At 36.9% G+C, this 25,529-nt stretch overlaps 1 protein-coding gene across 2 annotated transcripts in view; it reads right to left on the minus strand.

The window, feature by feature from the left end:
- Nucleotides 1-281: 281 nt before the first annotated feature.
- LOC120489976 (roundabout homolog 2) overlaps nt 282-25,529 on the minus strand; it is a 48,530-nt gene continuing 23,282 nt past the window's right edge. For both annotated transcript variants that reach the window (XM_039687255.2, XM_089121293.1), the window contains exons 7-27: nt 20,453-20,577; nt 17,172-17,343; nt 15,606-15,811; nt 13,793-13,874; nt 13,447-13,615; nt 10,946-11,112; nt 10,751-10,869; nt 10,334-10,550; nt 10,095-10,213; nt 9,835-10,006; nt 7,297-7,512; nt 7,169-7,211; nt 6,686-6,825; nt 6,329-6,598; nt 6,061-6,169; nt 4,383-4,595; nt 3,267-3,415; nt 3,064-3,162; nt 2,298-2,447; nt 1,306-1,445; nt 282-947 (exon numbers count right to left, since the gene is read on the minus strand). In XM_039687255.2, the coding sequence (XP_039543189.2) occupies nt 936-947; nt 1,306-1,445; nt 2,298-2,447; nt 3,064-3,162; nt 3,267-3,415; nt 4,383-4,595; nt 6,061-6,169; nt 6,329-6,598; nt 6,686-6,825; nt 7,169-7,211; nt 7,297-7,512; nt 9,835-10,006; nt 10,095-10,213; nt 10,334-10,550; nt 10,751-10,869; nt 10,946-11,112; nt 13,447-13,615; nt 13,793-13,874; nt 15,606-15,811; nt 17,172-17,343; nt 20,453-20,577 (3,089 nt within the window). In that variant the 3' untranslated portion in view covers nt 282-935. The remainder of the gene's footprint in view (nt 948-1,305; nt 1,446-2,297; nt 2,448-3,063; nt 3,163-3,266; nt 3,416-4,382; nt 4,596-6,060; nt 6,170-6,328; nt 6,599-6,685; nt 6,826-7,168; nt 7,212-7,296; nt 7,513-9,834; nt 10,007-10,094; nt 10,214-10,333; nt 10,551-10,750; nt 10,870-10,945; nt 11,113-13,446; nt 13,616-13,792; nt 13,875-15,605; nt 15,812-17,171; nt 17,344-20,452; nt 20,578-25,529) is intronic.

Consider the following 25,529-nt stretch of genomic DNA (forward strand, 5'->3'; position numbering starts at 1 on the left):
TTGTAAATGAGGAGAATTTGCAAACTTGAATCACATGAATTCCAATTGAGACAAATGTACGGATTTTTCAAGTACAAAGTTTTACCTTTACCTCATACATTTGTCTCAATTGGAATTGTGATCGCACCATTGTGATCTGTGGAATCGGTGCTCCTGAAATTCTGCTCAGCCAATTAAATTTGAAAACGAAGACTGAGATTTACATTATTCATTTTCCATTCTCCATACAAGTGCACAGTTATTGACAAAATAATACAATAAAAAATCCATATCAGCAACAGTACTGTAAAACATGTCTTAGAACATGAATTTTATTGTTTTGTATGCAATCTGCATATGATTGATGCATTTGTGGAAAACAGTCTGACATGGTGCAAATCATTTTTCAGGAGAAAAGAAAAACCCTTCAGTGAACACAGGATAATAAGGTGACAGTCCTAGTGAGGCTTTACAACAAGAAACATCTGGTATTCTACAGGCTTACTAATGTATAATTGCATGGTTTGTTCACATATCCTGATAACATCAGCTATATTTTTCACAAAAATGTTGAAACAGCTTTTTATCACATGTAGACATTGAGGCATACATGTATGAACCAGATACATTCAAACATCATGTTCATCTAAAATTTAGATTTGTGTTTTAGTTTTCATCTAAAACAGTTTTTTTAAACATTTAATTTTGTCTTTGAACTAATAAATACAATAAATAATAATAAATAAAATAGCACACCATCCGGAATGCTTTTCCCCGACACAAACAAACATTAAAAATATATACATACAGAGGTAGGACAACAATGGATCATTTAAAAAAACGTTTTCTAAAAAAATACCTAGACAAAAACCAGATGGATGAGGGACCAGAACGTGGAGGCATATACACTGCATGTAGAGCGGTGAACAACAGGACGCAAAGACAACTTCCTCTCCTCATATCATGTTCTGAAAATAAACAAGCCCAAAATGACATCAAATCATCATTTTGTTGCCAAGCAATCCAATCCTGGAATATGAAAGCACATGCACTAATATTCTTACCGACAACATGGGTCGTATTTTTAATATTCAGTGAAATATCAATACCATGGAGACATCGCAGTTCTTTAAAAAAGTGGAAATGTAATCATTTGCCGGATTCATTTAGTGTGTTTCCAGCTCTGCACGCTCAATGTCCTGGGGCTTATCGATAGCTAATTTACAACAACGCTCCAAGGCCCCTACGCGTGGCCAACAACTAATGAACTTATTCAGTCCATGTACGACCAGACAAGACACACAGTCCCAAACAAACTCATCTCACCTCATTTCTCCTCCTTCCTGCCCCCAAGGAACGCAAGGTTGCGGAGGATGGAGAGGCAGAGCTTCTCACGAGGGAACAGTGGCTGGACATCTGACCGCTAGACAGCAGGTTTGCTTTGAAATACTGGATTAAATCTTCATCTATGCAGGAAAATATTCAACAGTCAAATACAAGAAAAAAAGCAACACAGAAACATTTGTATATTTCACAACCACACGTTATGAAGAAAATTACCGTGATGTTTGACTGTGCTAAACTCCCATCCATGGTCCTAGTGTTATATATATATATATATATATATATATGTTTTATTTTACCATTTTTTAAAGCGATAGTTCACTTTGAAATTAATTTTTGATATGTTTTAGTTTACCTCAAGGACATCCAAGATGTACAGTAGGTGTCTTTGTTTCCACAGTATTTTCAATTTTGATATTTTTCCGAAATCTCATTATTTTTGAACTACAGAGATTTCGGAAGTTTTACCCTTTCACTGTGAAGATCTAAACATATTTAGATATACTGGAAATCGCAATGGAAGACGATTTCTATATATCTAAATATGTTTAGTGATACAGTAATCTCTGTGTAAACAATGATATAAATATATAAATACTGTTCGTTTTCTCACACAAACCGCTCATTTCGTGTCTTAGGCCATCAATGTGTACTTACATTTACGAGTCATTAAATCATGTTTCATTTTGACTTATCTGTGCATGCTCTTTGAAGTGAACCCAGGGTGGACCCCCTAAACCTGCATTATATGACTGATAGACAACAACGGTTTGACTGAAAAATATCAAAATTGAAAATACTGTGGAAACAAAGACCTACATCTTGGATGCCCTTGAGGTAAGCTAAAACATATCAAAAATTAATTTCAAAGTGAACTATCCCTTTAAAACCTGCATCCTATATTTAATGGCATTGCTATGTAGGTGTTTTGCGGCTGATTTTTAGTTGTAACAGTGGCAACCCTAAACTCTGACCTTCCGTGCTCCACTGTGCTGCTGTTCTGCGGTCTGATCTTCTCTCTCTGTGCTGCGAGGTCGTCCTGCTCCCGCCATTATCCACTATGTCTGTCAGGTGCTTGAGAGGGTCCTCTGTTAGAGGAGGTGGCTCAGGTGGAGGCGGCAGGTCTGTACACATGTGTGAATGATCATTTAGACACTCCATTATTACAGACAATAGTGGACAAAGCACACAGATAGCCTAATAAAATATATCGCTAGTATAAGTATTAAGTACTCCTTTTCAATTTTACTCGTGAATTTTACTCGTAATGTACTTAAGTATTAAAAGAACTGATTGATGACAGTTTATTTTGCAAAATAACACTGGTGAAATCAAAACGTTGTCAACATTTGAAAAAGAACAGACTATACATACATTCTAGTTTCACATTATTAGAAACTGCTACAGAGACTGGGAAGATATATGGGGATTAATTTGCATTATCGGATCAATTCACAAATTAATCATTCAGTGTGATTTGCAAAACAATTTAACAGGTTAATTGAAAAGAATCACAAATCAGACAACGCTATCGCATCTTGTCTTCAAATCAAAATAAGAGGAGTAAAAAGTATGATATTAATCTTTGGAATGTAGTGAAGTAAAAATTAAAATTAAAAAAAAGTACACTTGAAAAATGTACTTAACTACAGTAACAATGTCCACGACTGAATAGAGAAACAACTGCTTTAGTTGCTTTCAATCAATAATCTATTAACTACTGTGTATGTGGGTTCTTACTGCCTGGTTTCAACACTTCTCGTCTCACAAGGCCATCCCTCTGAGATTTCTTCTTAGGCCTTGGCTTCTGAATTGATGATGTAAATGACGTATATTCACCTAATAGCAGTAAGAAAACAAAGATTAGGTTCTCCATCCATAATCATTAGCAATAAATGTAATAAAAACAGTCATTTTTGCAGTGTTGAAGGGCCTACTTGTACCTGTGTTGTTGGACAATAGTTCCTCCATTTCTGCAATGTCTCTCCAAGGGCCGCTGTGGTGGGGAACACTGCCAATAAGAGACTCTGTCTTGGTTAATGGCTTTGGGTTGGAGAGAGCAAACTGTGCACTGGATGTACACTGGGCTTTCCTGTAGAACAAAACACATTAAAAATGTAGTTTTTTGTTTGTTTTATGACAATTTAGACTCTAAGGCTAGTCATTGCAAAACATGGTAAAATCAGAAAAAAAGAACAAGAATTAAAAAAAAAAAAAATTTAATAATCCTTATTTATTTTACACTACATGAAGTATATACAGTATAAGACTACACTGTTCAAATGTTTGGATTAAGTAAGATGTTTTATTGTTTTAGAAAAAAGTTTGTTCACCAAGGCTGCATTTATTTGACACAGCAAAAACAGTATAAATTGTGATATATCACTATAATTTCAAACAGCTTTTTTCTATTTGAATACATTTTAAAATGTAATTTATTCCTGAGACGTCAAAGCGGAATTTTCAGTATCATCACTCCAGTCTGTAGTGTCATGATCCTTCAGAAATTTGCTGCTATATTTATTATTATTATTCATTGATAATGTTGAGCTGTCAAATTAAATATTGTTGGTCTACTTAATGAATATCTTCAATTTCACATCACTTCAGAAGACTTATGATACATTCAAGGTGATTTTCAGGAAGCCAGGATATTCTTCAAAAATATATGTTCCATAAAAGAATGAAAATCACGTCATGAAGATTTTTTCTAAAGTCATCATTAAATCAAAATGGACAATTCCAATTTTTTATTGAATTTTAGTATTTATTATAAATGATTCATCCAATATTACACATCATTATTATTATGTTTAATGTATTATTATATTATGTGTATTACACCTCTTCTCTTCTCTGATGACGCGTTTACAGGCGTGTTTACGACAATGTCACACAAATAGCAAACCACAACCATCTAATCGATTCCCCATTCCCCATGTTTTCTTGTTTGACAAGCCGTTTTACTTGGAAATGCGTCACAATATGGAAGAAAATACAATCGGAACTTCTATTTCATGCTGACAATTCCTTTGTCAAGCCCTAATGTGTGTTTTTACCGTGGCAGCAGGTCTGGATGCTGCAGGCGTGGGTTAGCCGGGGATTGCTCCTCGCTGGGGGAGGGTGTGAGAGTTGCTGTGGACTGCAGACTGTAGGTTGTGGCCCTGGTGGTTTCCTCTCCTCTCAAAGGCAAAGTGGCTGCGTCCTCCAGACCCTCGATCAGATAAGTTCGCTCAGGCAGAGGAGGACACCACTCTTCATCCTTCTCAGGGCTATAGGGATGTAAACTGATTAGGATGCTAGTTAAACCTTAAAACTCAATACACTACTACAACACAAACTAAGGGTAAAACAAAGCCAGGGCTAAAAAAGCACATAAAAAGAGCGCATGTCAAAAGACTCGGGACCCCTGATGTATCAAGCACAGATTTCATTACACGATAAAAGACGGTAAATAAAACCAGACTGTGGTCCTTTGAAAAATAAATACAGATATTTCATATCAAAGAGAATCCAATGTGGGTACAAAAGAAAGCGTATCAAAAATTTGTCAAAGCAGTTTCATTCATGGAGTGTGATGATAAAAATATGTTGTGAAAGGAAGAAAGCATTGAGGACAAAGGTTGGTATACGTGGATTTGCTTCATTCCAAGCCATGGCTATTCTTAAAAGTTCATTCTGGGAAGCCATGTCTGGTGACCTGCCTCTCGGCCCCGTCTCAAACAGCCAGAAAGGCTCGGCGGCTCTAAGCGCTAACATCATTAGCCCCTGTCACTTTGAGCTGAAACATCAAATAAGATTAGATAAGAACTCAATTTATCTCCCAGACTACATTTTACCATGTTGCACAGGTTCCATACTGGGTCACTTTTCAGAAAAGAAGAATTATAGCCAAAAGTGTCAGAACTTTTTTTTTAAAAGAAGAAGAATGACAGCTACTGAAAAGCACATAAGCTTATGACATCATCTGGAACTTGGCTGACAGACTCTTACAAAAAAAGGTATCAACAAGTAACGGTATTCCCATGATGTTTGGAGACATGTGCCATGGTAATACCATGTTGTTGTTGTTTTTTAGATATGTGCCATGGTATTAATGTTTTTTTGACATGTACTGTGTGTTTGGAAATTTAACATGGTATTACTGTGACTTTTGAACATGTACCATGGTATTACCATAGCATTTTTAGCATAGTACCAATTGGACATGCACCATAGTATGACATTGTTTTTATGACATGGTACTATGGTTGGGGGTATGCACCATTGTAATGCTATGTTTTTTAGATATATACTCTGTCATGGTCCCATGAGCTGTATCATGGTACCAGGAAATGTACCATGGTATTAATATTGCTTTTTGAACAAATACCACGGTACTACCATGGCATTTTGGCATAGTACCATGTTTTGGACATTTCCCATGATATTACAATGGTTTTATGGCATTTTGAACAATATTTAATACCATGGTCTTTTGAAATGGTGCAAAAGGTTTTTTTGGACATTTAACATGGTATTAGCATGTTTTTAAATTGTCCACAATTTTTGGACATGCACTATGGTTTTATGACATGTTTTGGACATGTACCATTGTAATGACATACTTGCCACGTTGTTTTTTGACATGCTGGAACATTATAGTACCATGTTTTGTTTTAAGTACATTTACCGTAAACTACCATGTTTATTTGGACGTCTACCAATTCCCTGCCACAGTATGGTGGTGGTTATTACCTGTGTGTTTTTTCTGTGTTTTGAACCTCCTTGTTTTGTGCTGCATGTTGGGACAACACATCAGACCATTGGGGTGAGGAGGTTTGTCCCAGAGACTTTGTCAGTTTGGCTGTAAAATAGCATGAAACAGTCAACAGGCCGAACTCAGGTCCATTTGCATAAAATTCAGCATCAGCACTTGTTGATCCAATCTATCTGCATTATTCCTGCCTAATACCTTAAGGATTAATCCCTTAAAACTCATGATTGAAATCAATGTTGCTCCTACCATTTCCGCCTCTTGGGTACTGAAGTTTTGCATATTCTGCTCCACTGTGGCTGGACTGAAGGCTCCACTGGTCCAGGTCCTGCTCCATGCTATAGAGGTCAGTTTTGTAAATAACAGGTGTGCTGGTGTATGGGTCTGGACCTTGAGAGTACAGGCTGCACAGGTCATGCCCATCTGCAACGTTCGGGTTGATGGTACAATATATGTCGCCTTCATTAGAGGCTGGGCTGTACTTCCCATTCTGGTTCAGATAATTTGATAATCCTGAAGCTGGAAAACAGATTTATGAGTTATGGGAGATATTAGTAAGTGTGACAGTACCATAATGTAGAGTACCGCCCATGACAGAGATCTTACTGTTATAGTATTGATCTGTGGATTCAAGTCTGCCTGCACAGCAGTTGACTGAATCTTTTCCATTTCGAGAGAAGTTGCTGGCGGGCCACGAGTCAGCCAGCCAAGGGTAACTACCCAAGTGAGACTCCAGCAGACATGGCCTGTCAGGAAATGGAAATATTTAATGTAATATAGATTATTTTACATATTTCTTTAAAAAACAAATATATATATATATATATATATATTATTTTAAAAGTGTTAGTTTTTTTATTTACTTTTTCGTGATCGCTTTCCATGCAAGTGTTTGTAAGATGCTATATTTGTAAGGATGCCCCCTTTTTATGTGAAAATAGAATAAAATCCATAATATGACCCATTTAATGATAATCACATTGAATCATAGTAGACACTTACACATTTTTATTAAAACAAAAAATATTTTTGGTGGAAACCATGATACACTTTTCAGGATTTCTTGAATAGAGAGTTCATGATACAGACCTTCCATTTATAAGATCTGACCCATCGCCATGAGAGAGTGCAACTAAGGAACAAAATATGAGAAAGAATCATCACGAAGCTCATTTGAAAACATGGTGCATTGCTAGTTTTGTGCTAGCAGAAGGTACCTGCAGGTGTGTATGCAAAGGAAGTAGTATAGTGTCCAAGCTCTTTGCTCCTTCTGTGTTTGCAGTAGATCCAGGCGCTAAAGGCCATTAGAACCATCCAGGACGATACACCAATCCCGGCGATGAAGGCTGGCTGACGGACCACCTCTGTGATCTGCTCGGATAGGCTGACACTATCATCCTTCACCACTGACAAGGACTGATCTATTGCTACTTCTGATGGAAGATATAAGGAGGAAATGGCAAAAAAAGTGAATAAGAGGGATTATGTAAAATTGGAAAAGAGACAGAAGAGTAAATGCTTCCTGTCTTATACAGGAAACATTTTATCAAAATATATTTCACTCAATCTGTCTTCAAGTGACACACAATATGGAAATCCCTTAACATTTTCGATTCCTTAAAATAAAATATGAGAAAATGCTAAGATAAGAATATGTCAGATGGGATAAATGTCACCATCAGAGTTGTGTGGTTATTTTTCCCCACTAACCTGCTAGAAAAATCCATCTTAAACTTTGTGTTTTGAACATGGTAGCAGGATTAATAGCTGGGTATTAGCTGAATCAAGCCAATGATTAGCTGGCAAAGCATGGCATTCGGTTATCCGTGAAGGTTATCAGCTGGTTTAATGTGGCCATTACTTGGCCAAGCTGGTTATTAGATGGTCGAAGCAGGTTATAAGCTGGATCAAGCTTGATAACAGCTTGCAATCTGGCAATTAGCTGGCCAAGCTGGTTAGTAGTTGGATCAAGCCTGTAAATAATTGGCGAAGTAGCCTATTAGCTAGCCAAAATGTATGCGTCTAAAGTTGTTATTAGTTGAATCAAGCCCGTCATTAGCCGGTCAAGATGTTCATTCAATAATTCAAGACAGTTATTAGCTGACCAAGCTGGTTATTAGCTGAATCTAGTCTGATAATAGCTGGCAAAGATGTTTATTAGCTAGCCAAAGTGGTTCTTAATGGGTCTAATTATTAGTTGAAACAAGCCTGTCATTAGCTGAATCAAGCTGGCCATCAGCTGCTTGGCCATCTAAAGCTACTATGACCAGTGATGGGAATAACGGCGTTATAAATAAATGGCGTTACTCAGTAACGAGTAATCAAACAAATTACTGTTTCCCCCGTTACAACTCTGTTTCTGTTAATGACAATAAAATGCAGTTACTATAGCCTAATTGAGCTCACTGTGTGTGTTTATGAAGCACCGGTGTTCTGAAAATTCATGCTACCCATCGAGATTTGCTACTTACCGGTTATGCGCATGTGCAGACTCAGTTTTTTTGTTTTTGTTTTTTTTACAAAAGGTACATTTTCGTGTTATAATGTATAATTTCCCTTTAAAAAATGCTTACTACCATATGAATATTTGTACGGTCAGACAGCTGAAAAAGAATAACTGAAAGTTACAGTTACTATGAGGAAAGGTGTACTTTGACAAGTCAAAGATGAATATTTTTTATAATAATTTTTACTTTTCACACAGTTTTAAAAATAAAAACAGTAGTCTACAGTATACAGTAGCTACTCATAACTTAGAATTGTATTATAATTGTATTTCATACGACTTTAATCGGCATTCTGTGACCAATTCGCGCTACGTTAGCATTTTTCGACAAGGCAGCAAAAATCGACAGAACACCGGACTGGACTAAAGCGAAGCGAACGTCGCGAGCGTGCTCGACAGTGCGCGAAATAGAGTGTGTCCGAGAGTGCGCTCGACTGCGTGAGAGAGACATTATAGTTTGTTTATAAATAAATTACAGCATTAGAATAATCTCTGTAGCCTATAGGTATCATCTGTAACATTTTAATTAATTTACTTGGTTATACAAATAAAAAAATAAAAAAATTTAAAAAATAACCTGCAGGGAACGTTCTGGGAATTCAGGTTCTGGGAACAGTTGTTAAACTGTTTATCATTTTAATTTTCACAACAAAGAGTTTATGTATATATTTTTTATAATTATTTATTCATTTTTGGTACATTTAAGCATAATTTATTTTTAGACTTATTTGTTGGCCAGTTGTGGTCTCTGCAAAATGAAATATTAAAAGTTCTAAACCAAAACCTAAAATTATGTTTTATTGTTCTACTATAGTAATGATAATAATTAAAATAATATATTGAATTTTATAGGCGTCTCTCACATTGTCCCACAGCAACATTACAATAGTGTAGATTAGTGTACATTGTTTTATAATAATAATATTATTATATAGTGTCCATTTTATTAATTTAACATATTTAATATTGGGTGCATCCAAGTTATTTGACATTGGCCTATTTTTTTTTCTAACGCACTTTCCCTAGTTACTTTTATAACCATTTAATTCAGTTACTAACTCCATTACTATTTGTGAAAAGTAACTATAACTAATTACTTTTTTTAAGTAACATGGCCAACACTGATTATGACCACCAGGAAACTAGTTTGTTGAGTAGCTTAAACCAGCTAGAAATCAGCTACCATGTTCCAAAACACATCAACAAGGTTAAGTTAGATTTTCTGGGTGGAAATGATGGCGATACTCACTCAGGAAGATGAACACAGGTTGGCTATGAATGCCCTCTCCTGCAGTTGTCACCGCTGCAACCTGTATACGATACATTGACTCAGGCAACAGCCCGTCCAACAGCACCCACAGCATATCCCCATCCACGCTCCTGTTGACCACCTGCTGAGACTCGTTTCCTACACACCACACCTGTAGGACACAGAACCAGACTTCAGCGTTACCATTTTACCTAGTGGCCATAGAGAGGGTGTCTGCATAAAGGCTTCACCGTTCTCACCCTGTACTCTAGTATGAGTTCTTCCGGCACACCAGGGGGAGGAGGCAGCCAGGACACTCGCACGGTCGAACTGTTACTTAACTGCACCACACTGACTCCCTGAGGAGGGCCGATGAGCACTAAAAGCAGAAATATGATGGACAAATGACAAAACATTAACATTACAGCAAATCTTACAGGGTAGAATGAAAGTCATACAAAGTAAAAGCTAAAGACTAGAGTCTCAAAACCAGTCGTACCTTCATCAGGAGTGCGAACCACTGCGATTTCACTGTCAATCCCCTGGAACTCTTTGTAATACGGTCTCATTTTGAGCTCGTATTCTTTTCCTCTGTGTAGCTGTGTTAGGACAGCAGTGTGTGGGGAACCTGCTTTTATGTCCTGTATCATCCATGCGCTCCCCACAGGCCTGTAATACAGCCTATAGCCTTGAATGTAGCGAGGGTGCCGGTCAAGCTGAAATAATATCATACATATTCATATGATATCAGGTCAGGAGATTCCATTTCATTGGCAATTTGAGAAGACAGTGACAACAAATCATGAATAATAATTTATGTATGTTAATGCAGATAAGTAATATGATGGCTGATATTATACATCTATGATTCAAAATGCATGTTCACATACATACGAATAGCACGTCACATACTCACAGTCCATGTGATCTGAACACTGGAAGGGCTCAAGACTTCCAATGTCTGTAGATGAACCTTCAGCCCTCCTAAATCAATCTGTACATGTGCCTGGTCTTTTCCCTGACCATCTGGGCCATCTGAAAATGTATACAAAACATCATGCAGATATGCACAAATTATAAAATGAGCCATCAAACACAACTCTATTCAAACCTTGTGTTCGGACGGGCTCTGAGATGGGGCTCGGGTCACTCAGGCCGTAGGAGTTGACCGCTCTGATGATGAACAGGTACACAGTATTGGGGTAAAGCCCAGACACTGTGTGCTTCTCCTGCCTCACAAGGTCAGCTACAGTTTGCCATGTGCTGCCCACTGACTGACTGGAATAAGACACAAAATAACACCACACCAATTAACAAACACATCTCCAGCTTTAAAAATAGAGCCATGTTCAAAGCTGTTGATTGTACATTAGTTGAATTCTATACTAATGTGCAGCTTACAGTTAGGCTAAATAGCCATATTACATGTACATTATTGAATCCAATTATTTAAAATTAGATTCTTTAATCTTTGCTATGATACCTTTTTATAAAAGGACTAAATCATTCAAGGCTGTGCTGCGCTGTGCCTTGCATTGTCTTCCCTTTAACTGTATTAAAATCCCTGTAAAGCTCTCCCGTACACATAAAAAGAAGCTATTAGAATTATGTATGGGTTCAATTATACAACAGAGGATACGCATATTCAAAGAATTGTGATATTAGTGATTCTATTATGTTTTGGGGAAGCTACTTTGAAACTGTAGCTTGTCAAGTCAAACAATTCATATTTGAAACAATATTAAAGCTGCTCTTTAGTAGTAAAAAGGAGACAATGTCAAAGACAAAAAGGCTTCCAACAAAGACAATGAAGCAATATTAAGGAGCTTTATCAGATATAAATGTCAGTAAGAATTGATTAAATGTGACAATATAGACATTTCTGTTTTTAAATAAATGCTGTTTAACTTTCTATTCATCAAAGAAATATGAAGAAATTATTCATTGACTCCACAAAAAATATTAAGCAGCACAACAGTTCCCTTTCAGTCACTCACGTTTGACGTAGTCGACTGATTGGGATCACGCATAGGGAGCCTGTCATCTTTGAGTATTGTTAAAATGAGCCACATTGGCGTGGCCAAGTCATGATAAACCGCTACTTGTTGGAAAATTATCACGTTACTAGAAAACCTGCAGTATTTAGAAAAAAGCGGAGCTATTGTCATGAAAATTAAAATTAGCATTTATTTAGTTACTCACCAATGCCGATTCTAAAAGCTTCACTAGCAAACTGAATTGGACACATTTGCCTTTTGGTAATGAGAAAAAATTAGCATGGAGCAGGGTGTGAAGGACAATGGAAAGGATCTGGCCTCGTCGTCTCCATGCACCATGAGCACATAAGGGCTGCCCACTTGACTTCTCGGACTGTGCACAAGACCCTGACCTCTCAACATAGCGAGATGCAACATAAATCCAAGTGTCTCCTTAACAAGATGTCAGAGCAGAGCTAAATTATGACTAGGCCTCTACTCTCTGCCTCCCTGCTGCTCTCCTGGCGGGACAATAATAGAGCCTTCTGTTCATCTGACCTCTACAGAGCCTAGAGGGACATGTTCTGCTGAATTCTAACGGCAGCCCCAGGGAACATCCAGGCTGGAAGAGAGCATTGCTTTACTCTCACTTCACCAAAAACCTCCATCCGCTCTGACACTGAATGACGCCTCCAACTTACCCCGGACCAATAATGAGAACGTCTGCCACTCACTCAACCCATCAAGTCACTAGACAGGGTGTAGAACCCCATTCCCCTTATATTTCTTTTAAATATGCAGCAATGCAGGAGACTTTAAATCCATGCAGGAACTGATTCAATGCATTTCCGAATACAAGATAAAAGTGCAAAATTTGCAGTAGAGGAATGTTCCAGGCTCAGTACAAGTTAAGCTGTATCGACAGCATCTTTGACATACTTTTCATTACCACCAATCTCAGCCCTCAGTTTGTAAACACAAGCAAAAATCATATATAAATTATGCAGGGTCAGAAATTAAAGGTGGTACAGAGGAAAAAAATGCCCCATATTAAAAGAAAAAAGAAATATTTTAGGGGGCCGTAATGAGTTCCTCTGTTTTTCTCGTTTGTAAAATCTGATGTAGCTCTTAAAATTTGATTCTAGGTCTAGTTATCTGTAATATGACAGAAAATACAAGTTCATATTGATTTAGTTTAACTGGTGACACCCTAACATCCAATTATAAAACATATAAAAAGATGACAGAGTGATTTTATGTGGTTAGAAATAAACACGACCTCATAACGGTAAAAAAAAAAAAGCCCCTGAAAATCAAATCCAAGGGGCCAATATCGTCCGTTAATGGAAAATTGGATTTCTGACACTGAAAGTGTGTATAATGCATTACAATTGAAGTCTACAGGGCAATGTCTTGCACTGGAATAAACCATCTCATGAAGCACATAAAGATACTAGAGAAGGGTTGTTTACGCTGAAAAAAAATCCAAAAGAAATTACATGTCTACTAGTGTCTGGATAAAGAGAAAGGGGCAATACAATAAAAATATAATACAAATCATATATTGTTTTGAGCCATTTAAATGAAGGAGAAAAATGAAAAGCTATTAAAAAGTAAGATTGTGTATCATATAAACCTGAAAGCCTCGATGATGTAGGAAGTGACAGCAGCTCCTCCCTCATGTGGGTTGGGCTGCCAAGTGAGAGTGACGCTATTTGAGGTCACATCTGTTACCACAGGTTTCTGCGGAGGACCAGGCAGCTGCAGGGACTGCGAGACCCGCGGGACAGAGGACGTTCCAGTCGCTAAACACAGGAAACAGAGTCAAATGTGACTGCCTGACTATTCCGTCAAGGGTGCATTCATGTCCAAGGACGTTTGACTGCACATTGAAATCATCAGTACGACGTGTTCCTTGAAGTGTCAGCCTTTTCAAAGTCTTATAAAGCGCTGCATTACAGTGAAGAATGCTTGTATGCTACCTTTCACTGTCACGGTCCCACTCCAACTCGTCTCACCAGTGGAACTGGATGCGACACAGGTGTACGTTCCTGAGTCGGTCTCCTAGCAACAGAGAAGATAAAGTCATCTCTGCATGCTCACAATTATCTTTGTCATCTTTCAATGTTTCTGAAGTAGTTCTACGCTGTTCCTCCTCTCCAAATGATGCGGATCAAATGTATTGTTTCAGCCGATCAGTTTGTTTTCAGTTAGTTATCGTGACTGTTAGAACTCCTCTGAGATCATTTTTGACATTCTCAACGTTTTATTTTATATTCTGGATACTGCAGTGTAAATTTTCAAAAGTCTCAATTAAGGTATACAGACCTGGTACCACAGATGGCATTCAGTCCGATACACAGCAGCTTCTCTTACTTGAAATAACTTTTAAATGACAATGTCTTTTGAACATTATTTAATATCAGCATTGAAAAAAACGATGAATTTAAGAACTAGGTCCCTTTCGGTATGAATTTGAATAGAATTGGTGTCAATTTGAATTCGAACAACAGGAAAAGGAGTTTACTGAACTGCAATTAAGACACAAGAATGTTGAAGAACTAAACATGCCTATTTACTATATACAGGTGGAATACATTTTTCTCTAATAAGGCATTTTAATACAGTGAAACACATAATTCACTTTCATTAGTTTTAAAACATAAAATCATACAGTGCAACAAATTAGAAAATTAATAGGCATCATTTTTGGAGTAAGATTTTGACTAAATTAGTGCATACTGGGAAATGATGTTTTGCTCCACTTTGGTCCATAAAAATGAAAGTTCATTTATTAAATAAAATGCACATATACTTAACACAACAATATTTAAATATTGATAATTCATATAAATGTTTATATAAATGATCAAATGTTTCTGGAACTACTCCATTTGCTATTTGTATGAAATACAAAAAAACTATAAATTCTTATAATATAACATAATTGTCACTGTAAAAAAATATTGTTGGTTTAACTTAAAAAATTAAGTAACCTGGTTGCCTTAAAATTTTAAGTTGATTGAACTGGAAAAAGTGAGTTAATACAATTAAGGAGATTGATTTAATCATCAGAAACTCAAAATATGATTGGGTTCAAGGTTGTGATAACAAATCTTGAAAATTTATATATATTTTTTTACAGTGCACTACCAACCTTTCTTATACTGTTATATGTTATGATACATGATGTATTATAGGCTGCTTTAACATTCAAAAGAGCTCCACAAAGTTATATTTGCAAATTAAATAATTCAGTCATACATCTAATTATTTGATAGGCTAATATATATATTATGTCAAACACTATATCATGGCATGACCGATCTGTCTGGTTGTTCAGATGTATGGAAGCCAGAGCTTTAAGTCCCCAGCTATTTTTCTACTGAACGTACTTGATGAATGAATGCCAGAATCAATTAAAACAAATCTTACTCTTTACTCCGATCTGGGAAGGAAACTGCAGATTAGTGTCACTTCCACTTTATCAGCGTAATTTTGTGTGCGTAATTACATTTCAGCTAAATGTACGCAGAGCTTCTCAGAGTGATCAGATCTGTTGGTTATTGATTTATGAACATTACGCAGCTAAACTTGTTTTGCATGCTTTGATGGAAACCCTGCCTCGAGGATAAGAAACGCTCAAGTGGACACCATTATTTCAGGTGTGCTTGTGAACGTCTCACTCAGTTTGAAATGTTTTCTCAGAGCCTCTCTGTCCAAGGAGATTTTGCCTTTCACAGCCCTAATCAAAGCAAACAATTCACATCTTTGTCTGAAGCGTCTGTCAAATACCTTCACACCGCTGATGTGTAAAGTGCCGTTTTCCATTAGGCTAATGTGAATGTCATCGCTCAGAACGCTTTGGCCGTCCTTCTCCCACCTGACGCTGGGGATTGGGCTGCCCATCACATGGCACTGAAGTAGGGCGCTGGAGCCTAAAGCGAGCGTCTGGTTGGCTGGACCCTGTCGGATAATTGGAGGGACGAGATCTGATGGGCCTGGAGGATAAACAGCAGAGTGTGTTTGTGAGGAGTGTGTTTGCATCTGTTCAGTTGTCTAATAGTGCCTCTGGCATCCAAAGATCAGCCTTACTTACTTGCAACTTACAACTGGCAGTCAGAGTTAATCACACTTTGAGAACACAATGGCAAAGAAGATGGAGATATTCTGGAATTGGGGTGATGGGTCAGGATGTTAGACTAGAAGACTACACTGTGTTTCTTTGTACATTTGTCTTGTTTTCTAGTAAAAACATCTAAACATTCTTGAAATCAAGATACATTTATTTGAGAGGCAAAATTGCTAAAGATATTAAGGGCCAGATTTACTGAACAGGGCAAATCCCATAAAAGCTCCCATGGAGTTGAAAGTTCTGCGGGTGATCTACTGACAATGTGCAAATTAAAGAACACAGACACAACCGGATCATTTCCATAATGACCAATGCAATCTATTAAGAGCAGCGCAAATCTGTGTAGGGTCTGAGCCGATGAAAATCAGGTGCGTGTGATCTACTAACAACGCAGGAAAAATTGGGTTAAGACGTGCTTTTTTTGGGCATTAAATAATTGCATAAATACCAGTAAATTGACTTAGAGACAAATCTTTGTAAATCACGTTGCATGATTCATTTAAATACTCTCCTCCAATTTTTTGGCTGAAAGATAAACTCCTACAAATGCATTTGTCATAAGGACACCCACAAATATAACAGCCCATGCCTTTTCATTGCAAACATTTCACAGCGTGTCTTTAGTAAATCCTGTCATTTTGTAACATCAAAAGAGGGTTTGCACTGACGCAAGCTGTTAGTAAATCTGGCCCTAAGTCTTGTTTTTTTTTTTTTTGAAAAAGTCATCAAAATTAAGCATGTTTGCTTAAAACAAGAAAAAAAAAATCAGTCAGCTGGGGTCAAAAAGATATTATTGGCAGATATGTTTTTTTTTTTTAAATGTAATTTTGCTTCTCAAGTATGTATCTGGATTTAAAGGGGTCATGAACTGGCTTTTTAAATTTTAATATATTGTTGTCTGAGATCAACTTATGACGTTCGCTTGGTTTTTGCATTCAAAAATGTCAAAATGAATAAGGCTATTTTCTACCCTAGTTTTACCCAGGTGAATTATGAGATACTGCAAAGTTTTTAAAAGTAAGTTAAGTACACTTCACTTTTAGTGATCCCTAAAAGCACCATTAATTAAAAACAAGCTTCATGATTTAAGTAATATACACATCCAAATTGAGAGCTGTGTACACTGTTCACGTTCAGGCGATATGTTAATTCTATGGGTTTTCTACACAATCATCTCCGGAGATGCCATTTGCTGGGTGGGATGAACAGTAATCCCAGATACTCACCAGCTTCCACTTCCAGCAGAGCCTTGGCGAGGACACTTCCTGCCACGCTGATGGCCTGGCAGATATAGTGGCCTGAGTCCTCAGAGTGAACATCAGAGATGGACAGCTCTCCGCTCATGGACACAGAATAACGGCCCGACTTGGAAGGAGGTTGGCCGGGGAAAAGCAGCATCTACATCAGAGGACAGACTCTTGAGTTCACACCACACCGTGGGCAAAATACCCAGTGTTCAGAGGCATTGAGAGTCTGTTTTACAAGTTACACATGGCCATGGAAAACAGGATTATCTTTGTTCTTTTGAAGTGAAAGGGTTGGAATTTATTGTAATTAATTGTTTATTCTCATTTCCTCTGATTTTGCATTTAGATTATATTTATGTCATAAATATAAAAAGTTAATGTTTGAAGCATTAATAATTTAATAACTGCATGTAGCCTACTGTTAAATTTAATCTTGAGAAATGTCAACATTAATAGCATTTTTCACACTGTACATATTGTTGTGATGCCTAAAATCTCTTATAGCATTTAAAATAATTGATTTTAGTTTCTTTTCCATTTATTCAGAAAAAAAAATAGAATTGGCCATAGAATGAAAATAGTTGTGATTTTAATTATTTTAATACCCACCATTTATCATTCATCAGCCATAACATAAACATAATTAAGATTTTAATTCGTCCATATAAGACTCAATTCATTAACATCAGTTTATACGTGTTATACAGTTTATTTATCATGATCAAACAATGAAAAATATTTTTAAGCATTTTTTAATCTAGGTTAATGTTCATTTAGAAATAAATAATTGTTCATTTTTAAATTATGTTCATGTCATAATACATTTACATTATACAAACCATACCCTGCTGTTCAAAACTTTGAATGTTTTGAAATAAGTCTCAAATATACATTAAAACAGTAATATTGTGAAATATTATTAAAACTGAAAAAATAGCTGTTTTATATTAATTTGAATATATTTCAAAAAAAGTAATGGTTAAGCTGGATTTCCAGCATCATTACTCCAGTCTATGAATGAATATTCTGATTTGATGCTCAAGGAACATTTTATATAATTATCAATGTTAAAAACAGTTGTGCTGCTTAATGTTTTTGGAAATGTGGTCCATTTCTTTCAGGAAAGGAATGGAATGTAAAATTCGAAGAACAGCATTTATTTGAAGTTCACGTTCAAGTTCAAATGAATTTGTATGGCACATTTGACCACAGTTAACCAAAGTGCTTAATGTACACATACAAATAAACACATACAAATAAACAAAAACACAATAGAGAATGTCCCAATATCAAAACTCAACCCTAAATTAAAGCCATGGAATACATTTTTTAACCTTCTGGATCTTGGGAACATCGAGGAGAATCTATTTTAAAATAAGGGTAACACTTTACAATAAGGTTCATTAGTTAACATTTGCAAATGCATTAACTAACATGAACTAACGATGAGCAATGCATTAGTTACAGTGTTTGTTAATCTTTGTTAATGTTAGTTAATACAAATACAGCTGTTCATTGTGTGTTCATGTTAGTTCACAGTGCATTTACTAATGTTAACTAATACAACCTTTGATTTTAATAAAGTATTAGTAAATGTTGGAATGAATATTAACAAAGATTAATAAATGCTGAAGAAGTATTGTTCATTCTTAGTACATGTTAACTAATGTTAACTAATGAACCTTATTGTAAAGTGTTACCAAAATAAGAAATATTTTATAAATGTCTTGCATATTATAAATGTCTTTACTGTCACTTTTGATCAGTTTAACATATCCTTGCTGAATAAAAATATTAATTTCTTTAAAAAAAAAATCATGCTGTGTACAACACAAACTAATGCATACAAACTAATATTAGAACTTTACATGTAGAAATTCACATTAGCCTACATAAATTGCATCAGGGTCAATTTCAATTGCGTTACTAGAGTCATCGACAGAGGGACATAAGGTGGTAACGATTCTCCATCCCCCTAAAAACGTGGTTTCAACTGAGGGGAACCCCTACAGCAACAACTTGCACCGGGGCCCCGGATAGCCTAGCTACGGCCCTGTGTGTTATTAAATTAGGATGCTGATTAACATACATAAACAAATCTAAAAACTAAAAGGCATTAAATATGGTGCCGATTAAAGATCTCATCTCCATCACCACTGCACATGAGCTGATTTGAGTGCATGGTAATGCGTCTTTTTCTGGCAGTTTAATGTGCTGACCGAAGCTGCTTGCTCCGTTGTGGGACTTCAGTTAGGTGAACTCGGGGTATATACATGATGGGGAATCCATCCACTTCTCTTAAGAGGCTTAAACTGGGCAAGTAATGGACCAAGGTGAAAAGGCCACAGTGTAATCTGGAACACAGCTGCAAATGGTTTACAAACGTGAACACGGGGGACGTGCTATAAAATCCATTGCACAGGCAACACCCCAAATCACTCAAAAATGATGTGAGCCATCAAGGCTGAGTGGTCTTTAGCTCTCCGCTGCACTGACGGAGGTCTATTTTTAGAGTGGAAACATGCTCTTGACTGCCATTACACTGAACGCTAGGTCTGTGCTGGCTTATGGGAGCTGCTCTGACACCTGATGTTCCTCTGTGTCAAATTTTCTCTCCCAAATGTTTCACGAGTCTCTTCTTTTTCCCCTTAGAAGGACCGACTCTCTCCGGTGGTTTCCCATAATGGCTCTGAAAACATGCAGCCTGTTCAAAGGGCCAAAGGGCCCGTCTCCACCAATCCAGCGCTCTGAATCATCTCTTCAATGCAATCAGCTATATGCAACTAATCAGCATCAACAAGGGTAAATATAACCATCGAGAGGCTCTAGACTTGTTTTCAAGCTCTGGCTAAGTTAATGAGTCACAGAAAAACATGCTCTGAGATGCAAATACAACATCTTTATATGAAGAGATCTGCCTTTGATCTCCCATCAGGCTCTTTAAACCCACGCATGACATACAGAGAAGTATTGGATTATTGACTAACAATGCTGAGCAATCTCATAAGCTGCGTCTAAAATCATGTGCAAAAGATTGTGTACTTGAACTATACAGTACTACATGAATTTCAAAGGGTAATATATTCTATCTGGTACATACACTGCCATTCAAAATATTTTTTTTTGTCTTAAGATCACCATGGCAGCATTTATTTAATCAAAAAACTGTTTAATAGTTTAAAATGTAATTTACTTCTGTGATGGCAAAGCTGTTTGTTCGGTTAGATCCTGTAGGTGGGAAGCATAAGTTGCACACTCACCTGACTGCCTTCTTTCTGCCAGAAAACAGCCGGAAGGGGGTTTCCCTGGGTGCCACACTGAAAACGAACAGTCCGTCCTTGAACAGCGACTTGATCCAGGGGACGTACATCAATCTGGGGAGCCACTAAGACCACAGAGAACCGAATGGGACTGGTTAGAGAATTTGCAAATGCTTTATGATTGTTCTGTATGTTTGTCATTTTTGCTACCTTTGTTTATACAAATACTGGAGGAAGGACAACAGATAATGGCAAATGGTGTTGGCAAAATAACACAAGCTGTACACATGCACCACCCACTATGGCAAAGACAGAGGAAAACTGCATTGCCCAGTAGAAGCTGCTTTCACGTTCTATCGGAATTATCATAATAAAAGTTTCCCAGTTAAAATTGCAAATGAATGCCCTCTCATATTTACCACTTGGAAACTTGGGGGTAATTTTGATACCCAAGTTCCCGAGTTGGGTGGGCCATAAATGTTAAACATGGCGGAGGGGAGAACAATTGCAGCTGTGACTGTTATTCTTTACTAGTTTTTTTTTTCCCACAACAGCTACAGTACATCACCTTTTCTTATTGTTAAAGTGGTGCATATATACATTTATGAATAATCATTTGAAGCAACGATATTACTGTTAAAATTATTTTTATTGTATTTTTTTTATCAAATAAATGCAGCCTTGGTGAGCATTAAAAAATAAATGTAATTAAATATTGTAAAAAAATCGTTTTAGTCACTTTTGATGAATTTAACACATTCCTGCTGAATAAAAGTATTCAGAAAAAAACTCTATACTTACTAAACCCCAAAAATTTGAACAGTCGTATATATAAAAACAAATTTAAATACACATTAAAATGAGACAATTGTTGATATTCAGTAAAGGTACAAAGCTATAAAATGAACATGGATAGCATTGATTTTCATAAGAAATATTATGAAGTGGAAATTATTGAAGCCTTTGGCATCTCAGCTCAAGTACAAGCAGTTTGTGGCATTGCTGAGAAACATTCTGAAAGGTCTAGAAGAGGTGAGGCATTTTTCTCAGAAACATCTGCAAAGTAGAAGAGCAAAGTCTCAGGGGGAGTCATTTATTTGCAAACTCTGTGTTGTTTTAGCACCTGATACACTAAAGGAACTATGCTAATAGTAACAACAGGTAACAAAACCCTAAAATCAGTTTCCAATCCAAAAAGATACAGCAGACTATTTGGCTTAATTTGCTGGCAGTTTGTAGCTGTTTTTTGAGAACACCTTTTAATTCATTTTTCATTATTTAATAGCTTTAATTAGTGATTTATCTTTCCTGTGGGTGTCTCTGACAATTACGACTCCTACTTAAACTTTGTTTGATTGAATTGAACCCTCACCAAATACCATCTACAAACAACCCATTATATGAAAAAATAAAGTGCTTTTTCCAGTATTTTAAATCACTTATCAGTTAAGTGTTGTCTTCTGCGGCTCATCGGCTCTGTGATTTGCACATTAGTGTGAGAGCCGTTGGATTAAAACATATAGTGTCTCCACTCAGCCCAGATTAAAGCAAGTAATTGGTTGTGACCGCAAAAGTAGATTCTGATGCTGGAGTCTGTGGCTCATGCAGGGACAGGGTCTTGAAAAACATCTGTTTTTAACTGCAATGTTTGAGATGGCTACTGCTTGGCTTATCGGTTGGGAAGCCAAACAGAACCACCGGCATTATCCAGCAGCCATTTCCCACCCACTTTTTAGTACGGCGCTGGACTCAGAGCTGTGCGTCTTTGTTTAGATAACCAGACTGCTACCCTGCTGTTCAGAAACTTCACAGTAGGTTTGTACACCAGATTCAAGTGAGAGAGCGTGAAAGGCAGACTGGGAGAAAAGCGCGAGATCTGACTCATTTGTGTTGTTTCTCCATTTTCACATTTTTTTCTGATGGGGCTACAAGCTCCTACACAAATAACAGCTTATGACGGGGAGCCGACAAAGATCACAAAAACCGGAGGAGAATAATAGTGTGTGGAAAAGTGGCTCTGGGCTAATGGAGCTACTGCAGGTGACAATTCCCATGCGACAGCATATCTTGTATGTATGTATGTAAGCTTTGGGGACTGAAATAATGAGTTCAAGAAATGCTTCTGTTTATACGATTCTGGAGCCTTAAAGGGACAGAAGATATATATTTTTTTTAAATGCCCCAGTGTTTATTTGTCCATACAATGAAAGTCAATTGGGTCCAATGGGAATATTGTTTTGGACCCAATTGACTTTCATTGTTTGGACAAAAATACTTCTCCACAGAAGAAATAAATTCATTCCATGTTTGGAACCTCACAAATGACAGAATTTTCATCTTTGTGCAAAAATGAAAATTCTGTCATCAATTAATCACCCTCATGTCATTCCAAACCCATAAAAATTTGTTTATCTTCGGAACATAAATTTTTATTTTTTGTATTTTTTTCTGTCCCTAGATTGTAAACTAAATCCATTTGAATTGAGCCGTTAATCCAAGTCTTATGAAAAGACATGATCACTTCTTATGATGAACAGGTTTCATTTAGGATTTTATTCAAATATTTGTACATATATGGGAAATGAAGAAGATGAACAAAAGTCTTATAGGCTTGGAATGACATGAGAGTGATTATCTGAAGATGGAAATTAAAATTTTGGGTAAATTATCCCTTTAAAAGCCACAGAATTAAAACCCACCCCTTTCCTGTTTTTAATACAGGGCACATTTGAGATGATCCAGTGAACGAGGGTGCGTTTGACTCACGACTCATCCAGTAAGCATTTTGTTGTTGGGCTGGGTAAAAGCTTTCATGCACATGACCGTTCATCGTGTACACTTGTCTGATGAGTGTAAAAACAGCAGATGTGTGTGGTCAGTCGTAATCTTCCGCGCGTTAAGTCACTGATGCCGTGGCTTTGCTCCCTAGTATGTTGGGAAAATGTTAAGCAAACATCTGCTGAGAGGATCAGAGAAGACAACTTTCTCCTGACAGCCACAGGGCCTGTCAATCTCATACGAGCACAGGTGTTCTCAGAACACCACACAGGAAATAAACTTTGACAGACTGTGGGCTTTTCACACCTGGTATTTCTAGGAACTAGCCACAAGGATGGTTCCCTGAGAAATAGAAGTTCCCGTAAGGCAATTTTTCTGGTTTCTTTATTAGTTTTTTATTTGTTTAACAGTCATGTCTAATACGTCATAATATAGAATTGATATGGAAAGAAAGTATTAGTGTTTGCCATGTGGTTGATGCCCAATAATGTTTCGCTTGGTCCCCTCAAAAGCCCTTTTCCACCGTTGGGCCTAACGATTCTTATTGCGTAACTGTTCTATTCCGTGCCGATCGGTTACGGTTTCATTTTCCACTGTGGGGCTGATAATGGCCTCTTTGTAATGTAAAACTCACATCAGTATAAATATATCGATACATCAGTAGTATCGATACGCCAATCCCTATCTTAGAACTAAAATCGTTTCCAGTTCTGCGGTGCGAACAGACCAAAAAGCGGCTACTTCCGCCATTAGTTCTAGAAACTATGAAAATGTTCCTCTGGTGTGAAAGCCCCTTATGTTACTTAACTAAGTTCCTGAAAAGAAAATACTGCGTATTAAGTTAACATATGGGACTGATGATCAGGTCCAAACTTAACACTTACAAGTGAGTAAAAACAGCTCTGGAGAGTAAATGGATTAAACGAGTTACTCAAAGTGTTTTGACTTTTTTTGCACAATACTGCTGCATAAAGCATTTGTAAATCTGTAAGAATTATAGCGACATAAATGGACTATTTTTCACGTTAATCCACAAAAAGAAAAGGTGAAGATTGAAATGATATTTGTGACAGGTGCAGTTCTACTGAGAAAAGGATACTGGCTGATGTCATAAGTTATCACTAAAACATTAACACAAAAAAACCCCAACACATTGGGATTTTGTTCCTCATATTTTAGCTTTGGTGGATTAATGTGAGGAATATTCCACATATAGTAGTGTTTGTCACAAATATACTAGAAAAAACCCCCAGCAAATCTCATTTTACTCACCATTAACAAGAATGGCAAAAGCAATTTTGGACCTAAATATATAGATAATTTTAATGGCTTTTTAAAATTATTTTTCTTTTCTTTTATTGATGTAGACAGTGAGAGAGAGGAAAGGATGAGGTAGAATGTGTGGGAACAGGACAAGTAAAAGTCACAAATCAAATTAACATCAAAAGCATGTGTGCCACACATCAATGTGGTAAAGTATGTGAACTTATTAATACATCACATTCAGCTCCTATTTTCTTTACCTATATTTTACATCATTTTTCAATAATCTGAGATTCACCTACTGTAAATTCAGTCTCAAAATGCTTGCAGCTTAACTTGTAGAGGATGATGCAAGTTTGATATCCAGGTAATACTAGTTCCGGATACAATGTTCCACTTTAATTATAGGTTGTTTTGAATAAAAGTGTCTGCCAAATACATGAAAATAAATGTAAAATTTGCTTAAAGCAATCACTTCAGTTATACAAAAAGTAGTCTCTTTTTTAAAACGTTTGAATGTTCATGTTTCAATTATATGAATGTTAAATCTAATGGCAGAATCATAGCAATGACTTAAAATGTATTTTTGAAGCATTCACACACACACTATGCAAAGCAGCGGACATAAAACAGCCTGCCTTTGCCACCTTGTGAGATGGCAGCATGCAGTGAAGAGGAAGGAAAGGTTGGTAAGGATGAAATGATGAAGGGCAACAAAACATAAAGGCAAATGAGACAGAAAATTCACAAATGAAACATCAAGAAAATGGCTCTGAGTCAGAAAATAGAGGGAGAGAGAGGGGGGGGGGGGAGGCAGAAAAAGGAGGCATAGGCAGGAGATGGAGGCAGAGTTGCTTGGTCTCATCTTAATTCAGACTGGCAAAATAACTGGAGGATGAATTGAATCAGGTCTGCTACAGCTGCTTCCCCCGGCTTGTGCCAGTTAGATTCCCATCCAGTTCTTACTTGCTCAGTCTTTCTCTCTCTCATCTCTACAAACACACATTTTTCCACGTTCTATTAACACTGCCTCTGC

This window comes from Pimephales promelas, chromosome 16 (genome assembly GCF_988280905.1).
Source record: "Pimephales promelas chromosome 16, fPimPro1.hap1.1, whole genome shotgun sequence".
Taxonomy (NCBI): domain Eukaryota; kingdom Metazoa; phylum Chordata; class Actinopteri; order Cypriniformes; family Leuciscidae; genus Pimephales; species Pimephales promelas.